This window comes from Nelumbo nucifera, chromosome 6 (genome assembly GCF_055504915.1).
Source record: "Nelumbo nucifera cultivar China Antique chromosome 6, China Antique-T2T, whole genome shotgun sequence".
Taxonomy (NCBI): domain Eukaryota; kingdom Viridiplantae; phylum Streptophyta; class Magnoliopsida; order Proteales; family Nelumbonaceae; genus Nelumbo; species Nelumbo nucifera.
The window spans coordinates 32,567,784-32,594,896 of NC_142654.1; the positions used below are offsets into that span (position 1 = coordinate 32,567,784).

A 27,113-nucleotide genomic window follows, 5' to 3' on the forward strand; every position below is an offset into this window, starting at 1 on the left:
AGGTTTAGGGTTTCTCATGTGCATCCGATCCATCCAACCACACGAGAGTTGCCTAGGGCTGAAAGATTAAGAGGATCCCTTTTTCAGATGATTCTTGGAGGTTATCAGAGACTATAGAAGTTGTCCAAAGGGTGGATTGTGTTCTTGATAATCAAGAAGAATCAGAGGAAGATAAAGAGTCCAAGATCAATTTCTTTATCAAGACTGAAGGTGGCGATCAGAATTTTTGTTCAAAACCTAAAACTGGTTGTAGAGAAGGAAGTCTTATGTTAGTCTAATTAGATTGACTACATGAGAATTTCCTAGGTTTAGAAGCTTTTCAACAAAGAAGGAGGATCGGTTGATTCTTGGAGGTTACTGGTAGTGCGCGGCTACTACTAAGAAGATTGTAGAAGGCTGGGAGAGTTCCAGTAGTCAGGAAGAATTAGAAAAGGCTTTGGATCCCCAAGATTAGGGTTCTGCATCAAACAGAAGGTGGCGGCCAGAGATTTTCTTTCATAAAGTAAGTTTTTTTTGCTTGAGAATAACCTTGAAAGAATCATCTTGGTCTATTCTGAGAGGTGCAGCTGGAAAACCTTTTTTTCTTTCTAGGGTTTTGAGAGAAAACCCTAAAATTCAGAACTATCGTTGGTTTCAGATCAGATTTGAAATGGTTTCATACAGAATTATGTTTTTCCTTTTTTTTGGAAGACCCAGACCGGCTGTTATCAGTTGTTTAGGTGTTCTTTTTCTATTATAGTAGCTTCAAAAGTTTTTTATTGCTAATTCTTAACCAATAATGGAGTTCAAGAATTAGGGGGAAGGTGTTTTTAGGACTAGTAATTCTGGTAACATGTTTGAGAATGCCTTTCAGATTACAACTGTGAAGTTTGATGGATCCAACTACTTAGAATGGGCCCAATCAGCCATGATGGCCATTGGGGGTAGAGGAAAACTTAGCTACCTGTTGGGAGATGTGAAAAAACCATCTAAGGAGGACCAAATGTATACCAAATGGGTTCAGGAGAACTATTTGGTTATGACATGGCTGTGCAACTCTATGCAGCCACATATCAGCCGGAACTATTTGTGGGAAAAAACAACCAAGGAAATCCGGGATGTAATGAAAGAGACTTACTCCCAACCCCTTAATATTGCTAGGGCCTATGAATTGAAGTGTGAGGTTAATAACCTTAAGCAAGGAGAGAAACCAGTCTTCGTTTACTTCTCTACTTTGAAATCTTTGTGGCATAAAATTGACCACCTAGAAACACTTGAGTGGGAAAGTTAGAAGGATGCGCAGACTCATAGAAAGCAAGTTGAAACTAATAGGGTTTTTGAATTCCTAGCTGGTCTGAATCCTGACTATGATATTGTGAGACATCAAATACTAATAAGGGATAGTGTGACCTTATCTCAAGCCTACTCCTTGGTGCATAGTGAAGAGACTAGGAGAAAGGTTATGATGCAGCATCAGCCCTTTCCACCAGCCTTGGCAGTAGTTAAACCTAAGTCTGGGGGTGATACAGAAAGGGATATAAAGAAGGAATATAAGTGAGATCTAGTGTGTGAACATTGCAAGAAACCTAAGCATACTAAAGACACATGTTGGAAGCGACACCCTCATCTAGTCCTAGCAAAACTGAGGAACAAAAGGGATAATGCCCATATGGTTGTTAATACCGATTCTGCATCCTCATCGGGCACAAAAGGCACACCTTTAGACACCTTAGCAGCTATTCAGGCTGCCCTAACTTAGTTGGAAAAGGAAGTTGGGAATTCAGCTCAATCATCTCAGTCATCATCAGCTCCTCCACATCAGCCTTTGCTCATTCAGGTACTCGGGCCTCAGCTTACCATGCTTCAGCTCCAGGTAACACTGAACATTGTTGGGTAATAGACTCAGGTGCATCTAACCATATGACTAGCTTGCCATTACTGTTCACTACCTATCACTTATCTTCTGGTAGAGATAAAGTGTTCATTGCTGATGGTTCCCTTGTTCCCATTTCTGGCAAGGGAGACATCAAGTTGTCTAATACCATTTCCTTATCTTCAGTTCTGCATGTTCTTAAGTTTGATACTAACTTGCTTTCAGTCAGTAGTATTACAAAACATCAGAATTATTCAGTAACTTTTTTTCCTGACCGATGTATTTTTCAGGACTTGGAGACAAGGAAGGTGATTGGGACTGGCCGTGAGATGAATGGGATCTATCTGCTTGGAGAGAGTTCTCATTGGAAAGATCATGAAGATAGGAAGTCTTTTGTTTCTCAGTCTGTTAGTCCGGTTATGTTTTGACATAATCGGTTAGGTCATTTATCCTTTCGGTCTTTGAAGAGTTTGTTTCCAAATTTGTTTGAGTCTGTTCAGATGTCAAATTTGAGATGTGAGAGTTGTGAGCTTGCAAAGCATTGTAGAACATCTTCTTCCTTGAGTAATAAAAGAAGTAGTAATTCTTTTAATGTTGTGCATACCGATGTTTGGGGGCCGTATCACATCCCTTCTATGGGGGAGTACAGATATTTCTTGTTGTTTGTTGATGACTATACCCATTTTTCTTGGGTTTACCTTATGCGTTCTCGAGATGAGGTTCCTGCTCTGACCCAGATCTTTCATCAGATGATTTTAACCTAGTTTGGGGTCAAAATCAAAATTTTCAGATCCGATAATGCGAAAGAATACTTTACCAAGCCACTGGCCTCTTATCTACTTGATCATGGATTATTCACCAGAATACTTGTCCTTATACACCACAGCAGAATGGGGTTGCTGAGAGAAAGAATAGGAATATATTGGAGGTGGCTAGAAGCATTATGTTTAACTCCAATGTGGTTATCCGTTTCTGGGATGATGCTATTCTTACAGCAGTGTATCTCATTAATCGAGTTCCTTCACGGGTTCTTGACATGAAGCCTCCCTTTACCCTTCTATACACCGATAAAGAATTATTTATTGTTACCCTTAAAACCTTTGGTTGCATTTGCATTGTTCAGATTCTTGGACCTCATCGTTCCAAATTTGATCATAAGGCCTCCAAATGCATTTTTCTCGGTTATACACAAACTTAAAAGGGTTATTGCTGCTATGAACCTACTTCTGGGAGGAGATTTGTCTCGATGGATGTTACTTTCTTTGAGGAGGTACCCTATTACCTTAGGGTTTCTCCTCATGGGGAGAGTAGTGAGAGTGGGGTTAACTCATCAAAAGTTCCTTTACCTGTTCCATTGAGTGATGAGGGATGTAATGGGGAGGGTTGTTAGAGGTGACAGGATTTGAGAGTCTATCACAGGCGGTGAAGACAAGTTAATTTCGGTCATCAGTAGTCCAGGCCAGCCCCAGTTCCTTTTGCGGATCCAGATCTAGGTACCACAGTCCCTTTATTAGATCCAAGTCCCCCTGAGATACCCTCCACTGTTGCTACTTTACTTTCTTTGGATGACCTTGACCTCCACATTGCAGTCCGTAAAGGCAAACGGCGTTGCACCACATCCACAACTCACTGCATTTCCCAGTTTCTGTCATATGATCGCCTGTCCCCCTCTTACAAGTCCTTTCTCACATCCATTGCTGATATTCCTATTCCCAAAACAGTGCGGGAAGCCTTGTCAGTTCCTGAGTGGAAAGATGCAATGAATGTTGAAATTGATGCCCTTCTGAGGAATAATACTTGAGAGCTAGTTGACCAGCCTAAAGAAAAGAAACCGGTTGGATGTAGATGGGCATTTACTGTGAAACATAATGTTGATGGTTTCATTGAAAGGTATAAGGCACAGTTAGTTGCAAAGGGATTTACTTAGACTTATGGTATAGACTACTTGGAGACTTTTGCTCCAGTAGCAAAGATGACCACTATTCGAGTTCTGCTATCCCTTGCAGCCAGTTATTCTTGGCCCTTATTCCAGATGGATGTTAAAAATGCCTTCCTCAATGGAGACTTATAGGAAGAAGTCTACATGCAATTACCTCCTGGATTTTATGATGCAGAGACAGGTAAGAAGGTTTGTTGGTTGAATAAAGCCTTGTATGGACTAAAGCAGTCCCCTAGAGCTTGGTTTGATAGATTTAGACAAGCCCTTGAAAAATTCATCTATGTACAGGCCCAGTCAGACCATACATTGTTCATTAAAAGAGTGGACTCTTCCTTGACTTTGCTTGTTGTATATGTGGATGATATTATAGTGACAAGGAATGATAATAATGAGATTGAGTCTCTTAAACAACTCCTTCATCAAGAGTTTGAGGTGAAAGATCTAGGAGAGCTATGATACTTCTTGGGTATTGAGGTTGCTAAATCTAAACATGGGATTTTTATTTCTCAAAGGAAGTATGTTCTAGATCTATTAGCATAAACTGGAAAGTTGGGTGTTAAGCCTGCAGATACACCTATTGAACATAATCATAATATCAGTGCAAAGGGTGGAGAACCTCTTGAAGACAAAGCTATGTTCCAACGGTTAGTTGGAAAACTCCTCTATCTTTGTCTCACATGACCGGACATCAATTATGCAGTCAGCGTTGTCAGTCAATATATGCACTCTCCTAGAACTACTCACCTCCTTGCAGTTGAGAGAATATTAGCATACTTGAAGAGATGTCCAGGTAGAGGTATATTATTCAAGAATAATGATCACATGAAGATAAAGGTCTATACAGATGCTGATTGAGCTGGGAGTGTTGATGACAGAAGGTCTACCTCTGTATATTGTGTCTTTGTAGGAGGTAACATTGTCTCTTGGAGGAGTAAGAAACAAAGTGTTGTTTCCCGTTCTAGTGCTGAAGCTGAATATAAATCTATGGCTAATGGTGTGGCTGAAATCCTATGGCTGAAGTCATTATTTGAGGAATTGGGTATTGCTTATGAGAAGCCACTAATGTTGTATTGTGATAATCATGCTGTTATTAATATAGCTCATAATCTGGTACAACATGATAGAACTAAGCATATCGAAGTCGATCGACATTTTGTCAAAGAAAGGGTTTCGTCTCAAGAAGTGTATCTCTCGTATATCACCTCCAGCATGCAGCTCGTAGATCTTCTCACCAAGGTTGTTCCAAGGAAGAAATTAGAGGCAGACCTATACAAGTTGAGAATGACAAATATCTATTCCCAACTTGAGGGGGAGTGTAGAGAACTCTTATGTGGACCCCATTGTTGTGGTCTCCACTATGTTCGTATGGCAGCATAGCATATGTTTTTTGTTAGTTATTTCAGTTTGTTGTTATAGCTTGTTATTTCAGCTTTTTTATTAGTTTATTTGTCATGTAAGCAATAAGGGCAATTCAGCCCTTTTACAATTAGCCAACATATATAAATATTAAGAGTGGGTCGGCAGATCATTATGATTGACCCTCTCTCTCTTTTCTAAAACCCTTCGTGTGCTTCTTCTTTTCTCCCTCTCTTCTTCTTCTTTTCTTCTGAAATATTTCTTTTTATTTTCGAATTCAAGATTGATTGTAGTCTTCATCGACTACTCGAAGTAAACAAAAACTCTATTTGTATCACTATAAAAGGAGCAAAAGTTTTTTTCAAAATAAAATATATAAGCTATTATTTACTCCATTTATTTCAAGAGGCCTAAATGCCTAGTTGAGTGGGGTTGATTGTGGGTTGGGATGTGCTTCCAAGAAAACTCATTCAAACACAATCTAACACCACACATCTTACCATTAAATTGGGAACCATCATGTATGATATATGTCGTGTCAAATAATGTTGGAAGCATGTTGGAGTATTTTATTGGGAGCAATTTCAGACTCTGGATGTGGTTGATAACCTAAGTCAAGTAGGGGTGCAAGTTGTGCGGGTTGGACCGGGTTTATGGTCAACCCAAGCTCAGCCCTAAAATTTGGTTTTAAGGCCCAAGCCCGATTTTCCCAATCTTAATCCAGGCCACCCTATAATTTGATGCACTTGGGTTGGGATCGGGTTGATCAATGAATCCACTCTAAAATTATACATATATAAATGTATTTATGCAAATATATATACATATATTTATGTATGTATGTAAATATGTATGCAAAATATCTATATAAATGTTATATATACAAATATGTATGTATATATATATGTAAATATATATATGCAATATATATATATATATACATATATGTCTAAATGTATATAATTGGGCCAAGCTCGAATCAGATTCGAGCTACATAAGGACTAGGCCCAAGCCCAACCCAAAAAATAAAAAAGCCCAACTTCTTGAGGCCAAACCCAACTCATATAAAATTTTGGGTTGGGCTGATTTGGGCTCGGGCTGGGCCCGCCCAAGTTGCACCCCTAGAGTCAATATATTTGGGCATTCTCTTCTGTTTCTGCACTTGTTTCACTTTCCTTATTTCATATTTAACTTCTATTAGAAAGATGAACATGAAATTAAAATATTAGAAAGATAAAGGGTACATTCATGATTTTCCAGAAATCCGGCAATGGAGTGTCATTTTAGTAATTTAAAACGAAATTAAGGATATTTTCCAAGGCTAGTTTGGCCATTTCCCATCCCAAAAGCCAAAATCTGAAAATCAATTCTTCCGCACACCTATTTCCCTCTGCGAAAAACGTCGTCACACCAAAACCAGAAACGAACAAAGGAAACAAAACAGAAAATTATAGGCAGACACTGAAAGGTAAAAAAATCAACCCAAACTCTCAGAGGTGAGGAGAAGAGAACAAGGGAGAGGTGAGAGAATACGACAATCCCAACTCATTCAACAGTGGCTCCACAGAGATATAAGGAAGAAGAAGAAGAAGAACGAAAAGAAGCAGAAGAAGAAAAGGGGATTATTTTTTTATGTAATGCGTCATAAGAAATCCGAAGTTCAGATCGGAAAAGAAAGCAGCGGGGTCTCTTCCGATTTCAACCCAACACCGCCTTTCCCTTCTATTTACCAGAAGAACCTCCTTCAATCTCAAAACCACTCAATCTCTCAAACCCAGGACGCCATCCAAATCCAAATCCAAATCCCTCCTCCATCTTTTCCTGGCTACCCATCATCTGTATCGACATCAGCATCCCTTCCAGGACCACCACCACCAACATCGCTAACAGTAACGACACATCAAAATCAAACCCAAACACAGTTTGAAGATGAACCCACCTCCAATTCATCAACCAAAACTGTTCTCTCGGCCCCCCACAAGAGACCCATAATGAACCACACGCCTTCAACCCTCTCAAGTTCTCCCACCTTATCTTCTCTCCACCAATACCAGCACCACCATACTACTTCCTCGCCGTATCCTTCCAACTTGTCATCTTCATCGCCGGCTTCGTCTTTTCTATCTCCTTTTCACGTTTCGTCGAAAACCAAGGCCGCAGCCTTCCGGCTCCTTCGCCACGTCCGCCGCCTGCGCGTCCATCTTCGCCTCCTCCTCCTCTTCTCTTTCCCATCATTCTACTTCTTCCTATCCAACCCCCGCAGGTCCTTCCTCCTTGACTTCCTCTCTTTTCTTGCTTTCTGCGCTGTACTCCTCCTTTCCCTTAATCTAGCCCTCCCTCGGCTGCCATCAATCCGACTCCTCCTATCTCGCTCATTCCCTCTCAAGCTATCCTCCCCGGCCTCCCGCCGGTCCTCACCGGTCCTTTGGTCAATTGGGTCGAAGCCAAAATCTGAGAAACGGATCAATTCCGGATATTTCGTTCAGGTTTACAGTAACGGCGATGTCTATGAGGGTGAATTTCATAAGGGAAAGTGTTCAGGGAGTGGAGTTTACTACTATTACATGAGCGGGAGGTATGAGGGCGATTGGGTCGACGAGAAGTACGACGGGTATGGGGTGGAGACATGGGCAAGGGGGAGTCGATATCGTGGGCAGTACAGACAGGGTCTGAGGCATGGTCTTGGGGTATATAGGTTTTACACTGGAGACGTTTACGCTGGAGAGTGGTCAAACGGGCAGAGCCATGGATGCGGCGTTCATACCTGCGAGGATGGAAGTCGATATGTGGGGGAATTCAAGTGGGGTGTCAAGCATGGCCTTGGTCACTATCATTTTAGGTATTTTTGATACTGGACCTTGGGTCTCTCCACTAGTATTTAGTTTTTATCTTTGATTGACTGAATTTTTCTGGTTTTCAAACTGGTATGATGGAATAGTGAATAATTGCAATTTGATATTTTAGATATCTGATGCCGCATTGCTGTGTCTGCACATTCTTCTAGGCTATTAGGCGTGGATGGTTGAATTTGCAGTCATGGATTTATTAAATGTTTGGATTTCTGGCCCAAGCTTTCAAGTCTGTTAGGTTTATGAATTTAAAACTCAGTCCCATGTATTTGGAGTATGTTTGAGTTAGTTTGGATGACAAATTCTTTGATGTTATGGTTACAATTAAATGACCATTTAATTAATTCCTTGATGTTATCTTTAATGTCATCTCTAGTGGCTTATGAAAAAAAGGTTACAATTATTTTACTTAATAATGAGCATCTATGTTATAGGAAAAAAAGGCTACCCCCCTATTTCTGCATTTTCATTCTCTATTTGTCCCAACTTAAGCAATGAGAATAGGGGGATGCATACTAGTTTGAGTCACCAGGAGAGGGTAGCTTGCTACTTCTGGCTGGGGTCTCCATCTAAAAACTATGGCATAAATTTGGATTGAATAAGTCTATTGAATTGGAGCTCCATCTGTGTAAAAACATCCAAATAAGCAAGGGGTGGGGGTTTCAACCCTATGCTTATACAAACTATTTATTCTCTCTTAACTTAGTAGGTGCCAATACATCTAGTAGTTTTTCATTTCCCAGTCTGGATCAGAAAGGGGTAAATTCTTCTGGTTCTTGCTCCAGCAGTGGCTTTGTGGTCCCTCTGATTTATAATTTGAAGTTTTTAAAGTTGTGACTATATGCTAGGTTTCATATATAGACATATTGTGTTCATTGAAATGAGAGATGGTTGTTACTTTGACAAGGACAGGAATGACCTTCAGTCTTACCTTTTACCATGCATATGGTTGGGGATGCACACTTATGTGGATCTTTACCCAACAGGTTGCATATTGATCAGGTTATCATATGGTTAAGATTAAAGGCTTAATTTGTAGGGAAGATTTTTTAGCCATTTGTCCATTGGTTGAGCATCATTGGTTGAAGGCCCAAATATTGAGTTGTCCTAGTACTCATTCCCTCAGAAGTACAGGCTAAATTGAGAACATCAGAGTTGCCTTTTGGTCTAGGGGAAAGAAAGAGCTCATATTGGCTGTTATCCAGAATGGCTGGCTGTTTATCCCATTCTCAAACCCATAATAAGCCTATGTAGTTGAATATACAAACATATGGGCTTTGGAGAGACTTTAATAGCTGATAGAATGCAGCCAGAAGTTAGGAAAGAGATCTTTCCCTTTAAGGGGCCTAAAAGAGCATCTTTGTTATGAAACAAGTCCAGATTGGAGTGAAATGGAGGAATACAGCTCCAGATGGGAGGTAATAGAGGAGATGGATCCATCCATGTGTATCTACCATTTCGTCCTCTATCATTCTAAAATCTGCCTTAGGTAAACTTTTTGAAGCTCTCTTCCATGTCAACCTGCTCTCTGATTTCCTTTTAATTCTATTAATAGAGACATTGAGTACAATGGTGTGTAGGGCTGAATAACTGGGCCTTATGTCAGGCCTCAAATCTAGGGTGTGCCTTGGTTATCCACCCCACCCAAAAATTAAAAAAAAAAGGAAAGTAGAAGTAACCGGCATTGGAGAAGCAACCTAAGCATGCATCATTCATATGCAAGCTCCCAGTTTTGATGGATTATTGGCAGCTATGAAGATTTGATGGAAGAACTAATACCTAGTTTTTTGTTTTTTAATTATATGAAACAACCTCCAAGTTTGACTCCTCTTCCTCATTTTATTCCATTTTTATATCCTTCTTTTCTGTCTTCGATTTACTTTTACCATTAATGCCCACCCATATTTTGATATCTATTTTTGGTTAAATTCAGGAAATAATAATAATGTGATAAAACGAGTATGGAAAAACTGCTAATGCTGAGATGGATGAGTTGGACGACTAGAAAAGATAGGATTTGCAATGAACTTAGTAGTGAGAAATAATTTAACAATGGATATGATATTGAGCAGAAAGTAATGGCAGAACAGGATTCATGTAGCCAACCCCTTATGGATGGTATAAGGCTTAAAAGATGATGATGACCAAAAGTCAAAAACTTGAAATTCATCAAAAAAAGTCAAAAACTTGAAATTCATCAAAAAAAGTCAAATCCTTGAACTTATAATTAATAATCAAAATGAATACCAAGTAATGGGAAATCATGAACACTAAAGGTATTGCTTTCCATTGCTAGTTCAAGCAACACTCAAAGAGAGTTTGGTAGTGAACTAGTAATGTTTGAGGGGAGAGAAAAATGGGGTAAGAGGATATGCCTGATACCATTTAGAAGGTTGTTCTAGAGCATTAGATGTATGTGTATTGCAGATGCAAATGATAACAAATATTATATTTTCAACAGTTTTATCTGCAAGACATGGCAGGTGATTTCTACAGTATTGCTTCTCTTATGGGGAGGATGGTTTTGTTAGTGCTGGTTTTAGTTAGACTGAGTTTCTGATTTCTGTTATAAGCATTTAGGTCCTCAAAGTATTTTATGACTTGGAGGAAGAGTTGAATCAAGAAAATACCTCCCTATGCGGAAGATGTTGAGCGTACGTTAATCTCAGGAAGGACCATGCAGAAGGTTTGGGTGGACACACCAAGTGAGGCGTACGGTAATCTCGGGATTTTGGAAAGAGTCTAGTTGGTCGATTTGTGAACTCTCAACCTGATGCAGAAGCTGTTAGGGATTGGGCTGTGGCAGCTTGGTGCCCAAAAAGACTTTGTAGGTTAGAAAGTTGAGTGTTTGTTCTCTTCTATTTACTTTTGATAGAACGGAGGAGGCAAATCTTGTATTGGAACGAAAACAAAGTGAACTGCGATCTCCATATTTAGAATAGGAAGGCGATCTCCTTTGGTTGGTGCTATCAGAAACATAGGTCCAACGAGCTTGGTGTGGTTGGTGATTTTTGGCATTCCATTACATGCTTGGAGTTTTCATACGTTTAAGGCTGTGGGGGAGGCCTGTGGCAGGTTCAGATGTGTAAGTTGGGTGTTTTTTTTCTAGGTGTTAAGGGGTACTATGTTTTGCTTTGTAGGGTTTCAAGTGTTTTGGGTCTTGAGTTGTGTTCTCCTTTTGGATGATATCTTATCATCTTCTATTGTATCTCTTTTTCCTTTTTAATGAAATTTTCTCATTCAAAAAAAAAAACAAATAGGTATACTTCTCTGATATTTTTGTTGTAGAGAAAGGTGCAACAGAGAGGGGGATTTTGTCATCCTGTATATCATATGGGTGCTTGGATCTGGTGTATCATCTTTGAAATTTGCAGATATATCTGGGTTTTGAATTTTGGATTGGTTGAGTGTTGGTTATTTTCTTTCCTCCATAGGTGACATCTAATCACTGGAGATTGTTTTTGTTCCTTTTTTTTCTTTAATAAATTTGATTTTTATTAAACAAGAAAATCCTCATCTCACTGAAGTTTTCGGAATCCATGTAGGATGTTATTTTGGGACTTGAACCTTTAGGAAGCAATTTATACCAGGGGGGAAATGCAAAATTTGGGGTCCTATCTACATCATCATCTAAGCCTTATCCCAACTATATGGGGTCAGTTATATGAATCCTGTTTCACGGCTTTCACCATTCCATTCTTCACATGCAGCCCTAGCTAGGTTATCTGCCACTGAATTAGCTGAACGTGGTACCTATCTGAACATGATAGCTTGAATTTCCAAGGTTCAATGAATGTTATCCTATCCCATCTTCAATAAAATTAAATTTGGTGGTATTCTCACATAAGGGTTTCTTGACCCAATCAATTTTGACTCTGTAAGGAGCTGATCTTGCTATAATAATATCCCATCCTCTCAACATCGCATAACACATATAAAGACTAGCAAAGATCTCCAATCTATGGAATAGTCAATAACCAGAAATATAAGCAATTCCTCAAATGCCCATTATAATTTTTCTTTGTTTTGGATTAGAATTTCTCTTCTCCCATACACTCCACAAAACAGCATGTTGGAGATTATATACCTAATTACCTACCTAGATAGCTGCACATGCCTAGTATACCATTGTCCAATACCTGATGACACCAGATATTGCATGGACACTTCTAGGGTACCTCATAGCCTTAAGAGCTTTCCCCCAGGATCTTTACTGCTCTGTCAAGGAGAAGTTATGCACTGCCCTGAATATACAACAATGGCATCTTTGCCTTCATATACAGTTCTTGTGTAAGAAGTTTGATCCAATATTTCCAGTATAATCGTGGAAGTAGGGAAGCAAGTAATTAAGTCCAATTAACCAACAGTGATTGAGTTCAACATTTTCTCTTTTTGCCCTTTCTTAATTCCTCAAGGTTTTCAAGGTATAGTATGAATAATTCCTCAAAAAATAATGTGACAGTTCTTCCTTCTGCCTAGAGTGGCTTTCATAGAGATTATCTTCCTTCTGCATAGATATTATCTTCAATTTTCAGTATAAGATCTCAAGAGCTGTATGGTAGGATTGTCCTCATCTGAAGGTTATTTTACTACACCTGGATCATTCTACCAATTCTTTATCCATTTCTGTACCATAGCTTAAGCTTGAATTAGGTGAGAGACTGCCTATCCAAGCATATGATTTCTTAACAGAAGTGGTCAAGTGCAATTGAATTATTCTTTTCTTTTTGTTGATGGAGAGTGAGAATATTTTATTTTGTTGGATTAGTTTGGTTGTCTACCACATCCTTGTGCCAAATATGGAAAAACGGAATTGTATCTTTATCTACAGTTGCCAGATAATGAGTCCTATTATGTGGCTACACTTAAGAAAGATTAGGATACAAAGATTAATCTGATTAGATCTGTTTGCAGGTGGTTACTGGTATGCAGATTTATATCATATTTTAAATAAATTTAATGATAAAAAAATTAATCTGATTTGTATCAAATGTAGAAATGGGGACACCTATGCTGGAGAATATTTTGCAGACAAGATGCATGGCTTTGGAGTATATCGTTTTGCAAATGGTCATCGATATGAAGGAGCGTGGCATGAGGGAAGAAGGCAAGGGCTTGGGATGTACACATTCAGAAATGGAGAGACACAGTCTGGTCATTGGCAAAATGGTATCCTAGATATTCCAAGCACACAGAACACCCACCCTGGATCTCCAATTGCCGTTAACAATTCTAAAGTGCTGAATGCTGTCCAGGTAACTTCACTTTCCTGCACTCATCACCTGGGAAGGGTTTGTGCAAGTTTTGACAAGCATAATCGTCAAATTCATTTGCAGTCAACCCAGCAATGAGGCATTTTCTGGCCTCCTTGTGTGGTTAGGTGACACCTAGGCAATAGTAAAATAATGTGCTTCAATCCTTAGCCTTTAATAAAACCAAATGTGCTTGGAAAAGCAAATTGAACAGTGGATATGTCTTAATTATTTTATTTCATAACAAAATTTTATATTTACTTCCATATATATTTGTTTAATATTAATTCTATGCTTTTGAAATTTTACTTTTTAGTTTGTTTCATGGCTATAGCCTTCTTTGCCCAAATAAAGTAACCCATTTACTTAATTTGCATATTTCCTAGTTTATTTGTGTCTATATAACAAGCTGAATGATTTATAATTGCTTCTTACATTTTCTAATATAATTTATTTATTTCATAGACAACTTATAGATTTTTACTTTTTATTACATGTATAGTCTTTTTAATATGTTTTTTTATTTTATATTACAATTATGACATTTTTTACATATAAATAAAAAAAAAAATCAATACTAGCAAAGGGGGGTTGTGTTGGAGCAGAGGTGCCTGAGCTGAAGCAAGTATACCAGGGCTTGGTTGGGGGTGCAGGAGCAAAGACCCAGCCCAAACACTATGCAAAATTTGTCCATACAAAGGTATTTTTGTTGATTGTAATTAGATTAGGGCATCAAAAAGAAACCACAGTAAATATTTTTCGTCATATACAATTTGTTTATTAGAACTAAATGGCCTGTAAGTAATGAGTGGATATTATTCATGTTTTTATTATATTGATATTTTACTTTGTTTTTTATGAATGATATTTTACTTTATTTATTGTTTATTAAAGAAAATCATAACTATTATGTTTTGAAAATCGGTGGGTCCCACTATCTTGTGTCATGGGTGAACACATTGAGAAATAGAGTAGAGATGCTATTCTAACATCTACATTTAGTGAGAAAAATAGATTTTTTAGGGTAAAAAAGATTATGGTAGATTTTTGAGTTTGGAAAGTGTTATAATTAATTTATAATAATTTTTCTTATTTTTCAATTTCAATTTTTTTATATGAGGTGTACGGCTCTCAAGAACTGAGGTGGTGGCTTCTTAGGACATGAGAAAGGTGCCTGAGTCTGGGTTCTTTGGCTCCGCTTCACCTTAAGGCCTCAAGGCTTCGTGAAATTTAATAATTCAGTTTTTAAGCAATAACCTTGAATTATCTGCATAAAGTGCAACTTACTAGTCAATCTAATTAGTCAGTCAGAGTCATCCTTCAATTGTCATTTAAACCATCAACCTTGGTGTACTGCCTCTTTGGGTGTGGTAATGGTGGTCTAGAATTTCTTAGTCATTGCATATTTGCATTCACCTAGCATGCAACCAAAGATCATCTTACCATCTCAAATATTGGATGATCCCATGCATCGGATAGTGGCCATTGCAGAGTGCAATTGGTCAATTAGTGCCAGTGCACTTTTTACATTTAGGTACTGGCATACTGCCATTGAATGATCCAACCCAGAAGGGTACTTACATGGTTGATCACATTTTCTACAAAACTAGGAAAATTTAAAGCTGTGTTTGGTTTGAAAGAAAAGGTAGGGAAACCTATACAATCCTTATATAGGTTTCCCTACCTTTCCCTGCTCTCTCTTTGAAAGCAAACACAGCCTAAAACTTGGACCATAAAGGAGCAAGTGAAGATACTAAATGGGAAACTTTAATTGAGAAAATTTGATAGAACCATTGAAAGAAAAGTGGAATTTTCTGATTTGGTCATTCCCATTACCAGGAAGCTAGGCGAGCAGCAGAGAAGGCATACAATGTGGCCAGAGTTGATGAGAGGGTGAACAAGGCTGTTGCTGCAGCTAATAAGGCAGCCAATGCAGCGAGAGTTGCTGCTGTAAAGGCTGTCCAGAAGCGAATGCATCACAACAATAACAAAGATGACGTACCAATTCCAATTGTGTGACAACGGGTCATTCATCATCAGCATCTTGTATTAACCGCAGATGGGTCGAAGGCGAAGGAGGATTAGTGGTTGAATTGCATCAAGTTGAATTTTGCCCCCCTACAGCTTGTTCTGTATTGTTATTTTCTTGTTTGCATTTTGCTATTTACTTGTTGAAATCAAGAGGATAGCAATTGCGAGGTGCCTGCTTGGAACCACATTTCTGTTGAAACAAAGTGGCTGATTGAGGAGGAGGTTGTCTCTGTGTCTCCCTTTTAGCTTTCAGTGTAACATGTACATAGGAATGAGAGATGATGCACTAATGAACTGAAGGATGGCACTACCACGACCAAGGTGCTCGATTATCTTGGTGATTTCTAATTGTCTTTGCTTTGCTTCTCTATTGTAAAGGGGTAGTTAGGTTACTTGTCATCTATATGGCGGTGCTTTGGTTAAACCTTAGCGAGGCCATTGTGTTGTATCTTGCATGTGAACTATTGATGGCTGTCATAAAAGAGTATCACGGGAGTTAATACCATAACAACTCTCTCTCTCTCTCTCTCACTGAGGTTAGATGCTTAGACCTGACCAGGATAAACGGAAACATCCCATGGTCAGCGAGCATTGTAAATCCTGCATCCTTCACTCATGATTAATCAGATTTATTGCAACGCAAAGGCAAAATAAAATACAAGGAATTCATACCCGGTTGCAACTTGCAGGACAGATGCTTGATCAGCCTCATCTCCCAAAAAACCTCGATGAATATTGAATTTGAAATGGGTGGGCTGTTCTTAGTTGAGTTGAGTTGAGTTGCAGGTGGGCAACTGCAGCCATGGGCCATTGCGTCTTCCGCGATTTTTGACTGGTATTATGCGTCTTAAAAATGCATACGTGATCCCTGCTCCATGCCATACCCGGCTACCCCATCTTTTTCTTTTTTCTCTGGGGCCTGGGGTTTTCTATTGTTTCGTTTCTATCCCAGGTGCTGGATTGATAATGGACGATTAGAGAAAGCCTCAGACCTCTAAAGCTTAGTATCTTCCATAATAATCTGCAATATATATTAATTAGGATGCGATTCAACCAAGGGCCACTTGCACAAGGTCAAGGCGCGCCAGTATAATGTGATTCTGTTAAGTGTTAATATTCAAACAAGGTTCAAAATATCGGTACACCTGATACGCTGGTGGGGGCATATCGGGCATTTTGATACTTGTTTTTTTACCTTTTTTTATTTTTTTTTTTAAACTGGTTCAGGAGAACCAATCTAGGACCCCTCCATCCCCTGAACCGGTCAGACCCCTAATACACCCACTGTAGGGGCGTATCAGAAGCCCAGATCGATACATAATGATACTTTGAACCTTGCATTCAAATACGAGCAGAGCAGATCACTATACTCCTAAAAGTGGGTATGGCGTCTCCACAGTTGTTGCAATTGGCCTATGGAACAAGGAACGAGAAAATCTCCGGCAGAACAATGTTCACAAATTGGCCATGCCAACCAATACTGGTAACTAATATTCCATAAATCAAATAAAGAAGTTTGCTACAAAAAGTTAAATACTTTTGCATTTAAGATGCAAAATACAAAAAGGAATAAAAATAGACTATAAAATTATCAAAAAGAGGTTCAACCCTCAGTTTGTTCCCTCAGCCTGCGAATGGTGCTCCTCACGGTCACGGCACTGGCAGTGCTGTATTAACAGTTCAACAAACTGCAGTAAGTATCTCAAAGGATGTGCAGAGAGAGAGAGAGAGAGAGAGAGAGTTGGTTTACAAGGATCAGGATTTGCTCCTCGCAGAGCACACCTCACACCCCATCCCACCGTGTATTGGGAACATCTTCCCATAAATAACAATACAAAGTACGGGAGATGTTCCCAATGTGAGGCTGACATGCATTGTGAGGAGCAGATCCAGACTCAGTTTATAAAGGAGTATGATAATTGATAATTATGATAATCCTTAGTTCCTTACTTCAAAGTATAAGCACCACCAGCTTTAACTTTGCCACAGTCTTTGCAACCCCAAATTCCAACAGCCTTCCTCTTCACTGCATACTGCAATATTTCACCCACTACAATAAGTACTTGCATCACATCAACTGAAACAGAAAGCCACCAAATACATATTCGGCATGAAAAGCATTTTACCTTCCCACAAAATTCACAGAAGTATTTGCTATGCTGGCTAACCTCCATCTTTTTAATCTGCTTCCGAAGACTGGCCCCATAACGGGTACCTGAAGTGAGTTGCATACGAGCCTCAGTTTAATTATAGTATTACACTTGACAAATTGAGCCATCCGGACCATATTTGTTGCCTACAAACCAAGCATACCTAAATGCATCTTGGTAGGGTCATAGCCCAACTTGATTTAGGGGATCTAGGAAGCAGACTCAAAAACAAAATTCCATGACCATTAACTCTTTATTTTCAGTTAGCAAAATGAGCAACCAGGAGGTTAAATCAGCTTGGAATTTGTCAGTACCGCCATTTTCAAGAGGCAACCAACAATGAATAATTAAACAATACCTTACGGACCTACTGGGTGTAGGCAACCAACAATGAATGAGGTACAAACTTCAAAAGAAAATATAGGATTAACATGTTTTTTGTGTGCTTACCATACTTCCCAACAATGCCTGCTTTCTTTGTTCGCTTAGTCTGCACCATAGAATAACAGTCACTAGAAAAACTAAATCTAATTCAAAAATCTCAATACTGCGAATGACTTACAAAATAGAATTTAAATGAAGTTGAATGTTAAGTTTAGTTGCAGAACTCATGCACACAATAACACAGGTAGCCCTCACCAAGGAAATCTTAGACATTTTCCAGGGTGAGACTTTTGCATTCCCCATATAATTAAATGTTTTTCTCAATCATTTTTTTTTTCAAATAGAATTAAATGTTTTTCCAGGGTGAGACTTTTGCATTTCCCATACTTCCCAACAATAAGCAAGAACGGTAAGTATTTTGAGAAGCCTCAGAAACTGTTTAACAAAAGTGGTCATGTAATGTCCTAGAGTCAGAAAATGTCTATGTACCATCAGATACACATGGAAAACACATGACTTAAACTAAAGTAAAGAAAACAATATGGACAAGACATCAGATACACATGACTTAAACTAAAGTGTCTAACACAACACGGTGACCATTTTGAAATGTCTATGTACCATAGCCGAGTAGCCACTAAGATTGGAAAACCATATGCTTCAAAGGACCCCAATAACCTCTAAGATTTAAAAACCATCATTCCACTGCTATGGCAAGCATAAAGTAAAAAGGAAAACACAGATGCCCAAATACGAGAACCCAGTAACAATTAACAACCATAGACAAGTCAACAAGTTGAACAATCTCATGAGACTACAGAAGCACCCATAAGTATCAGGTCTCGTTGCCATTGCATTTACAGGTTATCATATATTACAACTAAAAAGAACATAACCCATACGCGCCCTTCTTGTCCTTTTTTCTTTTTCTGGTTTTCCGGTTACAGAGAAACGATTAACTGGTAGCATTCCCCAGTAAAAGCTTTGGGTATTTTCCAACGACAATATGGTTTGAAAATTTTAGAATGGCGGAACAGGATTCAAGACTCCGAGCCCATATAATTGGGGCAAATCTTCATTGAGTAGAGTTGAAAAAATGAATTGAAAGGGACACAGAAGAACAACTTGTGATTATTTTCTCTCACTTTTTCCTTTATCAATTACAGAAGGCGTTCAAGACGGATTGATACCACTCTAGAAAATCTATCTAGTCCTCTTTATATCATCAAGTACAGCACTAGCTTTCTGACTTAAAAAGAACGGAAAACGAGTAACAGAGATAAAGGATCTGAGAAATCTAAAAGTAGCCATTGATCTAGAAATGAGATAACCCACAGATTAACAAACAGAAAGAGATTGTGTACCATTGTGGCTCGCCTGAAGTGGAGGGCAACTGCGATAGACCGGACACGGCAGAGGCTTGAGGAGGCGGAAACCCTATTTTGTTGTTAGCTTTTATAGCACATGTAAATACGGAGGGCGTCGCGCAGCGTTTGCGTATTGGGGCCGTCACGCCCGAGTTTGAATCGCCTACGGTTGTACTAATTAGCGGGGACCGTGCATAATCTGAAAGATTTAATAATTTTATTTAGTATTAATTAATATTAAATTATTAATCAAAATTTATTAATTAACTAAAAATATTCAAAGTTATTGTTAATATTTAAAATTTTAATAATTGTATTTTTCATTTAATATTGATTTACAAAAAATAATTATTGTTAATTTAATATGAATAAATATTTTTAATAAATCTAGTTTTATTAATAATTTGTAGTAATTTTAATAATTATTATTATTTTTAAATGAAATTTTGATTAACTTTGAATAAATACAAATAATTACAAAAGCTCACATTTTTATTAATTTCATTAATAATTAACAATTATTAATGCCTACCCCATAGTCAAGACACTCTACCCCATCCCTGCCTCATCTCTAGTGTCAGGTGGTTAAGGGCAAGGCATCCCACTCCTCATCAAGGATGGGGAATCCTCGAATTTCCCTACCCTGCCCCTACTATTGGGCGGGTTCGAGTAGAGGTGTAAATCGGGTTGTGTTGGGCCGGCACGATACGACTTGCATGAGGCCTGCACAAAGTGCGTGCCGTGCCGTGTTGGCCCACGGGCGTCCCGGGTCATGCCTCCCTCCCCTAGGATAATTGAGGGGTCAATTCGGCACAACCCACGGCCCAAGCCCGCAGGAGCCCATGTCGTGCCATGGGCAGGGTTGGTCCATGGGCCGAGACTTAGGCCAGGCCAAGTCGTGGACCGGGCCAAGCTATGATTTTTTATGTATATAATTGTTTATATATACAATTAGACCTATTCATGGGTCGAGTAGCCCGACAACCCGGCCCGACCTAACTCGTTATTTTCAAGCTTGGACAAAATTTTAGAACCATGGGCTCGAGCTCGTGCTTTCTCAAATAAGCATGATCCGGGCTCATTACATATATAAAAAAGTACTTATGTTATATATATAATAAATATAATATATATATATATATATGCTTCTTAAATTATTAATAAATATCAATTTACTATTAGGAAATATAAATTAATTACTTTATTAATTTATTAATTTATTAAATTATTACTAAATATTAGTTTATAAAAGTATACTGAAAATATGACATTTTGTGTACAGATCAGGCTTTGGGCTTGCACAATTTTTATTGATAAAGAGGCCCGTATTAATTATAAAACTATGATTTTTTACAAATTAAATTTTTTATTTAATTCTTGTCTAGTATAAAAAAATATATAACATTTTTATATATTAATATAAAATTTGTTATTTAAATATAATAATATTTAAACCATATATGCATATAACTTCCAAGTTGAGCTTATTAAGGGTTGTTTAGCTTGGGCCCTATCCACTAAATCCATCATTGGACTCCAAAAGTTTGAAACCCAATTAAATTTCAAATCTAAATATCCATAATAATGTTTGGGCATAGTGCATATCTCTAGACCTAACTCAAAAGAAAATAGTTGATTGAGCCTACAAATTTATAGATCTAACCGGGTTAGGTTAAGTTATAAATGATTTATTACTTTTTATTATTAATTATTAAAATATTGTTAGTTATTAAGATATTACAATTCATATTATCATATTGTTAGTTATTGTAATTTCTGGAAATTATCATATTTTTAGAAATATTGCTAATTTCGTGGCTAAAACTAACTAAATGTAATTTTTTAGTAATTAAATATAACTTTTTGGTAATAAAATGTAATTTTCTAATATTTATAACTTAAATTATAATTACTATTAGTTATAATTTAAAAATAATTATTGTCAATTATATTACTATTAATAATTAAAATACATTATTATACAGTATTTTTTGCAATAAAATACAATTAATTTAATTTTTTAATTATTTTTAGTATTTTAATTAAGCTTTATATTTTTCAGAATTTTCGGTTTTTTAATCAGTTTTTTGTGTTTTTTCATTATTTTTCAATAATTTTCAGTATTTTCAGCATTTATTTTTGCATATTAGTCACTAAAAAATTAATTTGCATTTGCTTTCAGTAAAAATAAATTAAATAACTAAATAAATACCATAGCTAATAAAAAATACAACTACTTGTCAATATGTTTTAATAATTTCAGGCTTGGGTATTTTCTTAATAATTTTTTGGTATTTTTAATAATAAAATATTATTAATTATACTTTTAAATAATTTTCAGTAAATACCCTTATTAATATAAAATATTGTTAATTTTCGATATTTTTTAATTATTTTTAGTATTTTAATTATGTTTAGTTTTTCAGAATTTTCTAGATTTTTAATTAATTGTTGGTATTTTTTCATTATTATTCAGTAATTTTTGTAATAAAATATTGTTAATAAAACAAGTTCTACATTTTAAAATTTCATTAAGTTTTATCATTTTTAATGAGTTCATTATGCACAGTAAAGGTCTCAACTCATAAAAATTATTAATTAATTAAAAATACATTAATACAAAGTTATCTCATAATATTATTAAAACTATCAATTAATATTTTTATACTTAAATTTTTTATTTTTAATTAATTATTAGTATTTTTCATTATTATTCAGTAATTTTTGCAATAAAATACTGTTAATAAAATGGTTTCTGCATTTTTATCATTTTTAATGAGCTCATTATGCACAACAAAGGTCTCAACTCATAAGTTATCTAATAATATTATTAAAACTATCCATTAATATTTTTATATTTAAATTTTTTATTTTTATTAACATTTATTAAGTTTGATTTTTAAGTGGAATTGAAACACATTTTTAATATTTATGAAGTTTTGTTAATATTTATTTTTATAGTAGATTTTTAAATTAATAATTTTTTATTGTTTAATATCAACCTATTTATATTATTACTATTCTCTCTCTCTCTCTCTCTCTCTCTTAAATATAATAATAACATGCATTAAAATAAGCGGTCTTAGAAAACCAAAAGGTCTCTCGCTAATAATGTGTAGCTTTATTAATCTAATCAAGAGAAGCAATGATTACTATTTTATATTTTTTAAACAAAAGAGAATAAGAAAAAATGGAGAAAATAGATAAATAGTTTCTCTCAAAGGAGAGACATGCTGACATGGACCATCCAATTTATTATTATTATTATTATTATTATTATTATTGATGGTTGACCACGAATTCGTGACACATTACCAAAAACAAGAATTGGGATGTGCTCCTTATTGAGCCCGCCTCACAGCCACATCTCCCCATGAATAAAAAATACAATGGTGCTTAGTAGCATGAGTGTTTTTTGGACCAATTTTCAATAAAAAATGCCCACGCCTACTTACCCATTTTTTCATAATTAAATATCATTTTTGCATATGTTTGGTTTTGTGGGAGTTTTTTGAGAGGCATTTTGATAAATGGTGCTATGTCATTGCCATGCCAACATTTATCCCATCATACCAATTCATACACATCGATATTGATAAAAGTTAACATTGATTTATGTGTGAACCAATCGTTGGGGGAAGCTTCATTTTAATGCTTCTCCCAACGGTCAAACGTTTATTCATTATTTTGTTGATATGGTTCCTAATGGTGCCTAGTTGTTAATAAATGGTTTATCACCCACTTTTCTCGGTTTTGATGCCAAAGCAAGTATAAATGTTTATTTGATATATGCCCATGGAACCAAACACATATTTTATGTTTGGTAGTGTTTATGCCACGTAGGCAATATGCAATGCTTTCCAAGCGGAAATGCTATTTGGTAAGGTGATTTCTATCACCGTTTTTCATATATATGCACCCATTACATGCTTTTCACATGATAGCTAGGATACACATAAGCGATACATCACATAATCGTAACAGCTCGCCGATTTGATGTTTCATACATTGGAAAGAATGCGATTTACGACGTGTGCCCATTTTTCACTACTTTTTCAAAAATCGCCAGAACCAAACAACATGGAAGGCGTTGAAAAGTGGAATCGCCAACGTGGCTCTGACGTGACACCTTTTTTTTCAAATAAACAACATCAATACCAAATAGGCCCTACAAGGGAATGGCACCCATATGTGGTTGTGAGCTCCGGAAAGCTCATGGTCGGCTCAAAGAAATGGAGTTGCCACCCATTTTTAGAGGAAATGGATCATCATTTTCAAATATGAAAAATCAATTTATTCGCTTTGATAGTGATTCCGTTCTACATGGGAATAGCACCAAATCAAAAGATTCTAAATTTGGAAGGATTGGGGAGAGGAAAGGTGTTAGGCACCTCTCTCTCCAAGCTACTATAGCAACCTAATACGGGAGTTGCTCAGGCTCAATTTCTAGTGAAACACCACTGAAAATAGTTGCTCAGAGCTCCTAAAATCAAGCGAAAACGCTCCCTACTTCACCCAAATTTTATTTAAAGTGATGTTATCGGGTTTTAGGTATTCATTTCCCTAAGACCCTCACCTCTCTACCTCTTTTTCTCAATCTAGAGGAAACTAGGAATGCAAGCTTCCCATGGTTAATAGACTTTAAGCAACCTAAAACTAAATTGAGAACAAAGATTACAAATTCAGGTTCAAATGCAAAAATGAGAGACTTACCTCTCGTGTACAACATTGACAGGAGTTTTCCAATAGTCGAATTGAACAAAAGAGTGGTTGGATAAACTCAAAATAGGTTTGAAACTATTCATTGCTTAGAGTTTTCATGCAAATTTCAAATCTGAAACATAGTAAAACGAATTTGGAATTTCGGGTTCAAATGCTTGGGGGTTTTCCCATGAACAGGGCACCTACGGGAATTAGGAATGCTTTGTCTTGGATCTCTCCTTTGTTTTTTCTCTCTTTCTCCCTCCCCTCCCCCCCCCCCCCCCCCTTGAGCTCGAATTAGATTAGTATTTATAGTGAAAGAGAGGGGGACAAGTCTGAATTCATTCAGCTATAGTACCTGGGATTCAACAAAAGTTTTTCACGTAAATAGGCAAACATTATTTAAAGAAACATATGCCCAGTCAAGCTTTCCTATTTAATGAAACATTTTTTTTTTTCGATTTAGGAGTGGTTTTCATGAGTTTTGTACATCCAATGGGAGTTTGGGGTGTGCCTATCATGACAGTCTCGTATTTGGGGTTGATAGTGGCAAAAATATAAATTTGATGAACTTTTAAATACAGTTTTGTCATTTCTTAGCTTTAGGTGGGGTATCTTTGGGTTTTTGGTCTTTTTGGGTCTATTACGCTCAATTTCATTGGTCCAGGTGTTTGAACAGGTCAAGAATGAGTCTGACATTAGTCATCACACTTTTCAGGTTTCAGGTTGGGACAAATGAGGTTGCAATTCGATCCGGTGCATCAAAATGACATCTTCCTAGTTTAATGGTCAAACGGGTGAATTAGGTCATAAAGTTTGACATGCTAGGTTTTTCCGGGTCTTTGAATACAATGGTGAGGTCTGATTGGCTAAAAGGGCCAGGATGATGGAGATCTATGGATGACAAGTTTGGATCAACAAGATTTGCTGAAATAGAATCTTTATTTAATGAAGAGTTAAACAGGAGAATTTTATGTTGAAATTTGGTGGGTAAGCATTTTTGAACATTCTGAATTTGATGGATCTTTGATTAGAGGTGTAGATTGACATATTTAGTCTGGGTCATTGGTTTATTAGTTAACGAGACGAATCAAAATGGAATCTCACATTTTTAATAGTCAAATAGAGGAATTTGGTCGTGAAATTTGTCATGTTGGGGTTTTTTTTGGGTTTTCGAACATAATGATGGGGTTTGATTAGTCAAATGAATTTAGGATGATAGATAATAAGATATTATCGATGAGATTACTTTAATGGTGGGTCAAATTAAAATTTGAATATGAATATTGTCATAAATGTAGTAATTAAATATTAATTAAGAGAGAAAATGAGTTATTAAGAGAGGTAATAATTATAGGGGATTAGAAGTTATTTAGGACAACTTTCCTTAAATGTAAGAGTTATTAAAGAGATAGAATTATTAAATATGCTTATTTATGAGAGAGAGAGAGAGAGAGAGAATCTAATATTACAATGTGTATCGACTAATACATTCAAAATACCGGTCCGTATCGATCTAATATAGACAAACATAAACGAAACTACCAAATTTGTAGCGTTCCATGTATCAGAATGTTGCTGGAATAATACATATCGGCTAATATGTTGCGATTTTTTAAACATTGGCTGTTAGAAAAAGGGAATTGGCGTGATGAACGATGGATGTGTAACTAATTGATAGTTTTCTAAAACTAAAGGTGATGTCTGATCGAATGTCGGTGTTGAAATGTTGGTTTCAAGGCTTTTACCTATCTGTGGATTATGTCAAAAGAGAGAATTTTAGTTTCGTAAAGTCTTAACTTGATCTTGTTGTAATTTGGGGTTTAAAAGGAGGGTACAAAGATGAAGGGTGATGGAGTGAGCAAAAATTGGGTGTTGGCAGCGGCTAAGACATGCTGTGAATCGGTGTAAGACACGCTCTATGAGGAGCAGATCCAGAGTCGGAAAAGATGAGCTTTGTATATGTGGGGCCATTATTAGGATGACATGGCATATCATTATTGATCGCCATCTCCCATAGAGGATTTTGACTCAACATCGAATGCACCTACATATAAATTGTAATTGTAAATCCAATTCAATGGTTCATCATTCATCATTGATCTCGATAGAATTTTGTCCAATTCAAAAGCTTTTGTCAGTACAGTATTGGAGATGGTTGTGAATCCCGATTCATGGGAAGAATTTCGTAATGGGGCAATATGGCTCCTACCACGTTGGAGGGCATATGCCCCACCACCTCTTTGATTATTATTTATTAGATCCAAACCTTAAACTCTTAAAATCTTAACTCTAAATCTAAATTAGGATGCTCACAATTGGGTTAATCGAACTATGAGCATTGTTTTTAAATCGGACCAACATTAATTTGAACCAAAACGAGCAATTCATCGGTTAATTGGTGAACCGGTCTTTGATTATTTTTAGTTTATTTTTTACATTGTAATTTTTATTAAAAGACCCCTTTCCAAAATAGCCAAAAAAGGAATTGTATTGTCAAATTACAAAAAGAAAAACAACCAATCCACCATTAAATAATGTATAGGTCCATTCCGTTTCTCCTTCCAAAACAATTAAAAAAAAAAATCAGCATGTGCATGATACAATTAACACTACTATTTCAATTAACATCGTTAAATCATAACAAAAGGGATGAAATGTCCCTTTTACCTATAGGTTAATTAAACGCAAAAAATAAATAAAATTACTTTGTTAACCTTAATTTAACACGTATGTGTAGTTTAGTTAAGATGAACAGAGCTCTCGACAGTAGAGAAGGAGCACCATCACAATTGTCTGCAAGGGTTGCCGCTGCAACTTCCGATTGGCGGTGCGACGGTGAGAAATCCCTCTCGACATTGAACACAGACGATGAGAAATCCCTCTCCTCCAGTCTCTTCTTCCCCATATCCTCCTCATTATCTCCCTCCTGTTCACCCATTTTCATTTATTTTCCCCCTTCCTCAATGAAATCACCCATTACATTGTTCGTCTTCAACCCCCTGAACTCAAACCAATAGTGGAGTGGTGGTAAAACCTCTTCCCGAGCTTTCTTCTTTCATTTTTTTTCTTCCTTTCTCCTTCTCCCTCATAGTATTTCGTCAGCTTTTCTCTCCTCACTCATTCTCTCTCTCTCTTCCTTATTGCACTGAGTTGAGTCGACAGTAGCAACAATGTTAGAGGAAGCAGTTTCTTACAAGAAGACAGGGACAGTCTTCGATGAACCTGTATG

At 36.8% G+C, this 27,113-nt stretch overlaps 2 protein-coding genes and 1 non-coding gene across 3 annotated transcripts; 2 read left to right on the top strand and 1 right to left on the bottom strand.

The window, feature by feature from the left end:
• The first annotated feature begins 6,589 nt into the window (after positions 1-6,589).
• Positions 6,590-15,790, top strand: LOC104606391 (uncharacterized). Its single transcript, XM_010271551.3, has 3 exons — positions 6,590-7,986; positions 12,993-13,251; positions 15,088-15,790. Exons 1-3 carry the CDS (start codon positions 6,785-6,787, stop codon positions 15,265-15,267), a joined length of 1,641 nt encoding a protein of 546 aa, XP_010269853.1. The 5' UTR covers positions 6,590-6,784; the 3' UTR covers positions 15,268-15,790.
• LOC148790738 (U6atac minor spliceosomal RNA) lies at positions 8,865-8,987 on the top strand. The gene has a single exon (XR_016078193.1). It is a non-coding gene; the product is annotated as a U6atac minor spliceosomal RNA (small nuclear RNA).
• Positions 15,791-16,757: 967 nt separating the features above from the next.
• Positions 16,758-19,295, bottom strand: LOC104606392 (large ribosomal subunit protein eL43z). The gene is made up of 5 exons (XM_010271552.2): positions 19,178-19,295; positions 17,880-17,919; positions 17,406-17,494; positions 17,230-17,312; positions 16,758-16,946 (listed from the first exon to the last, which is right to left on the bottom strand). Exons 1-5 carry the CDS (start codon positions 19,178-19,180, stop codon positions 16,883-16,885), a joined length of 279 nt encoding a protein of 92 aa, XP_010269854.1. The 5' UTR covers positions 19,181-19,295; the 3' UTR covers positions 16,758-16,882.
• Between the last annotated feature and the right edge of the window lie 7,818 nt (positions 19,296-27,113).

Coding starts and splice junctions, on each gene's coding strand:
- LOC104606392 (XM_010271552.2), bottom strand. Junction 17,495..17,879: donor AGGCATTGTTGGGAAGTATG/GTAAGCACACAA, acceptor AACTCACTTCAG/GTACCCGTTATGGGGCCAGT. Junction 17,313..17,405: donor TCTGTGAATTTTGTGGGAAG/GTAAAATGCTTT, acceptor GAAATATTGCAG/TATGCAGTGAAGAGGAAGGC.
- LOC104606391 (XM_010271551.3), top strand. CDS start 6,785: ATGCGTCATAAGAAATCCGAAGTTCAGATCGGAAAAGAAAGCAGCGGG. Junction 7,987..12,992: donor CTTGGTCACTATCATTTTAG/GTATTTTTGATA, acceptor TATCAAATGTAG/AAATGGGGACACCTATGCTG. Junction 13,252..15,087: donor AAGTGCTGAATGCTGTCCAG/GTAACTTCACTT, acceptor TCCCATTACCAG/GAAGCTAGGCGAGCAGCAGA.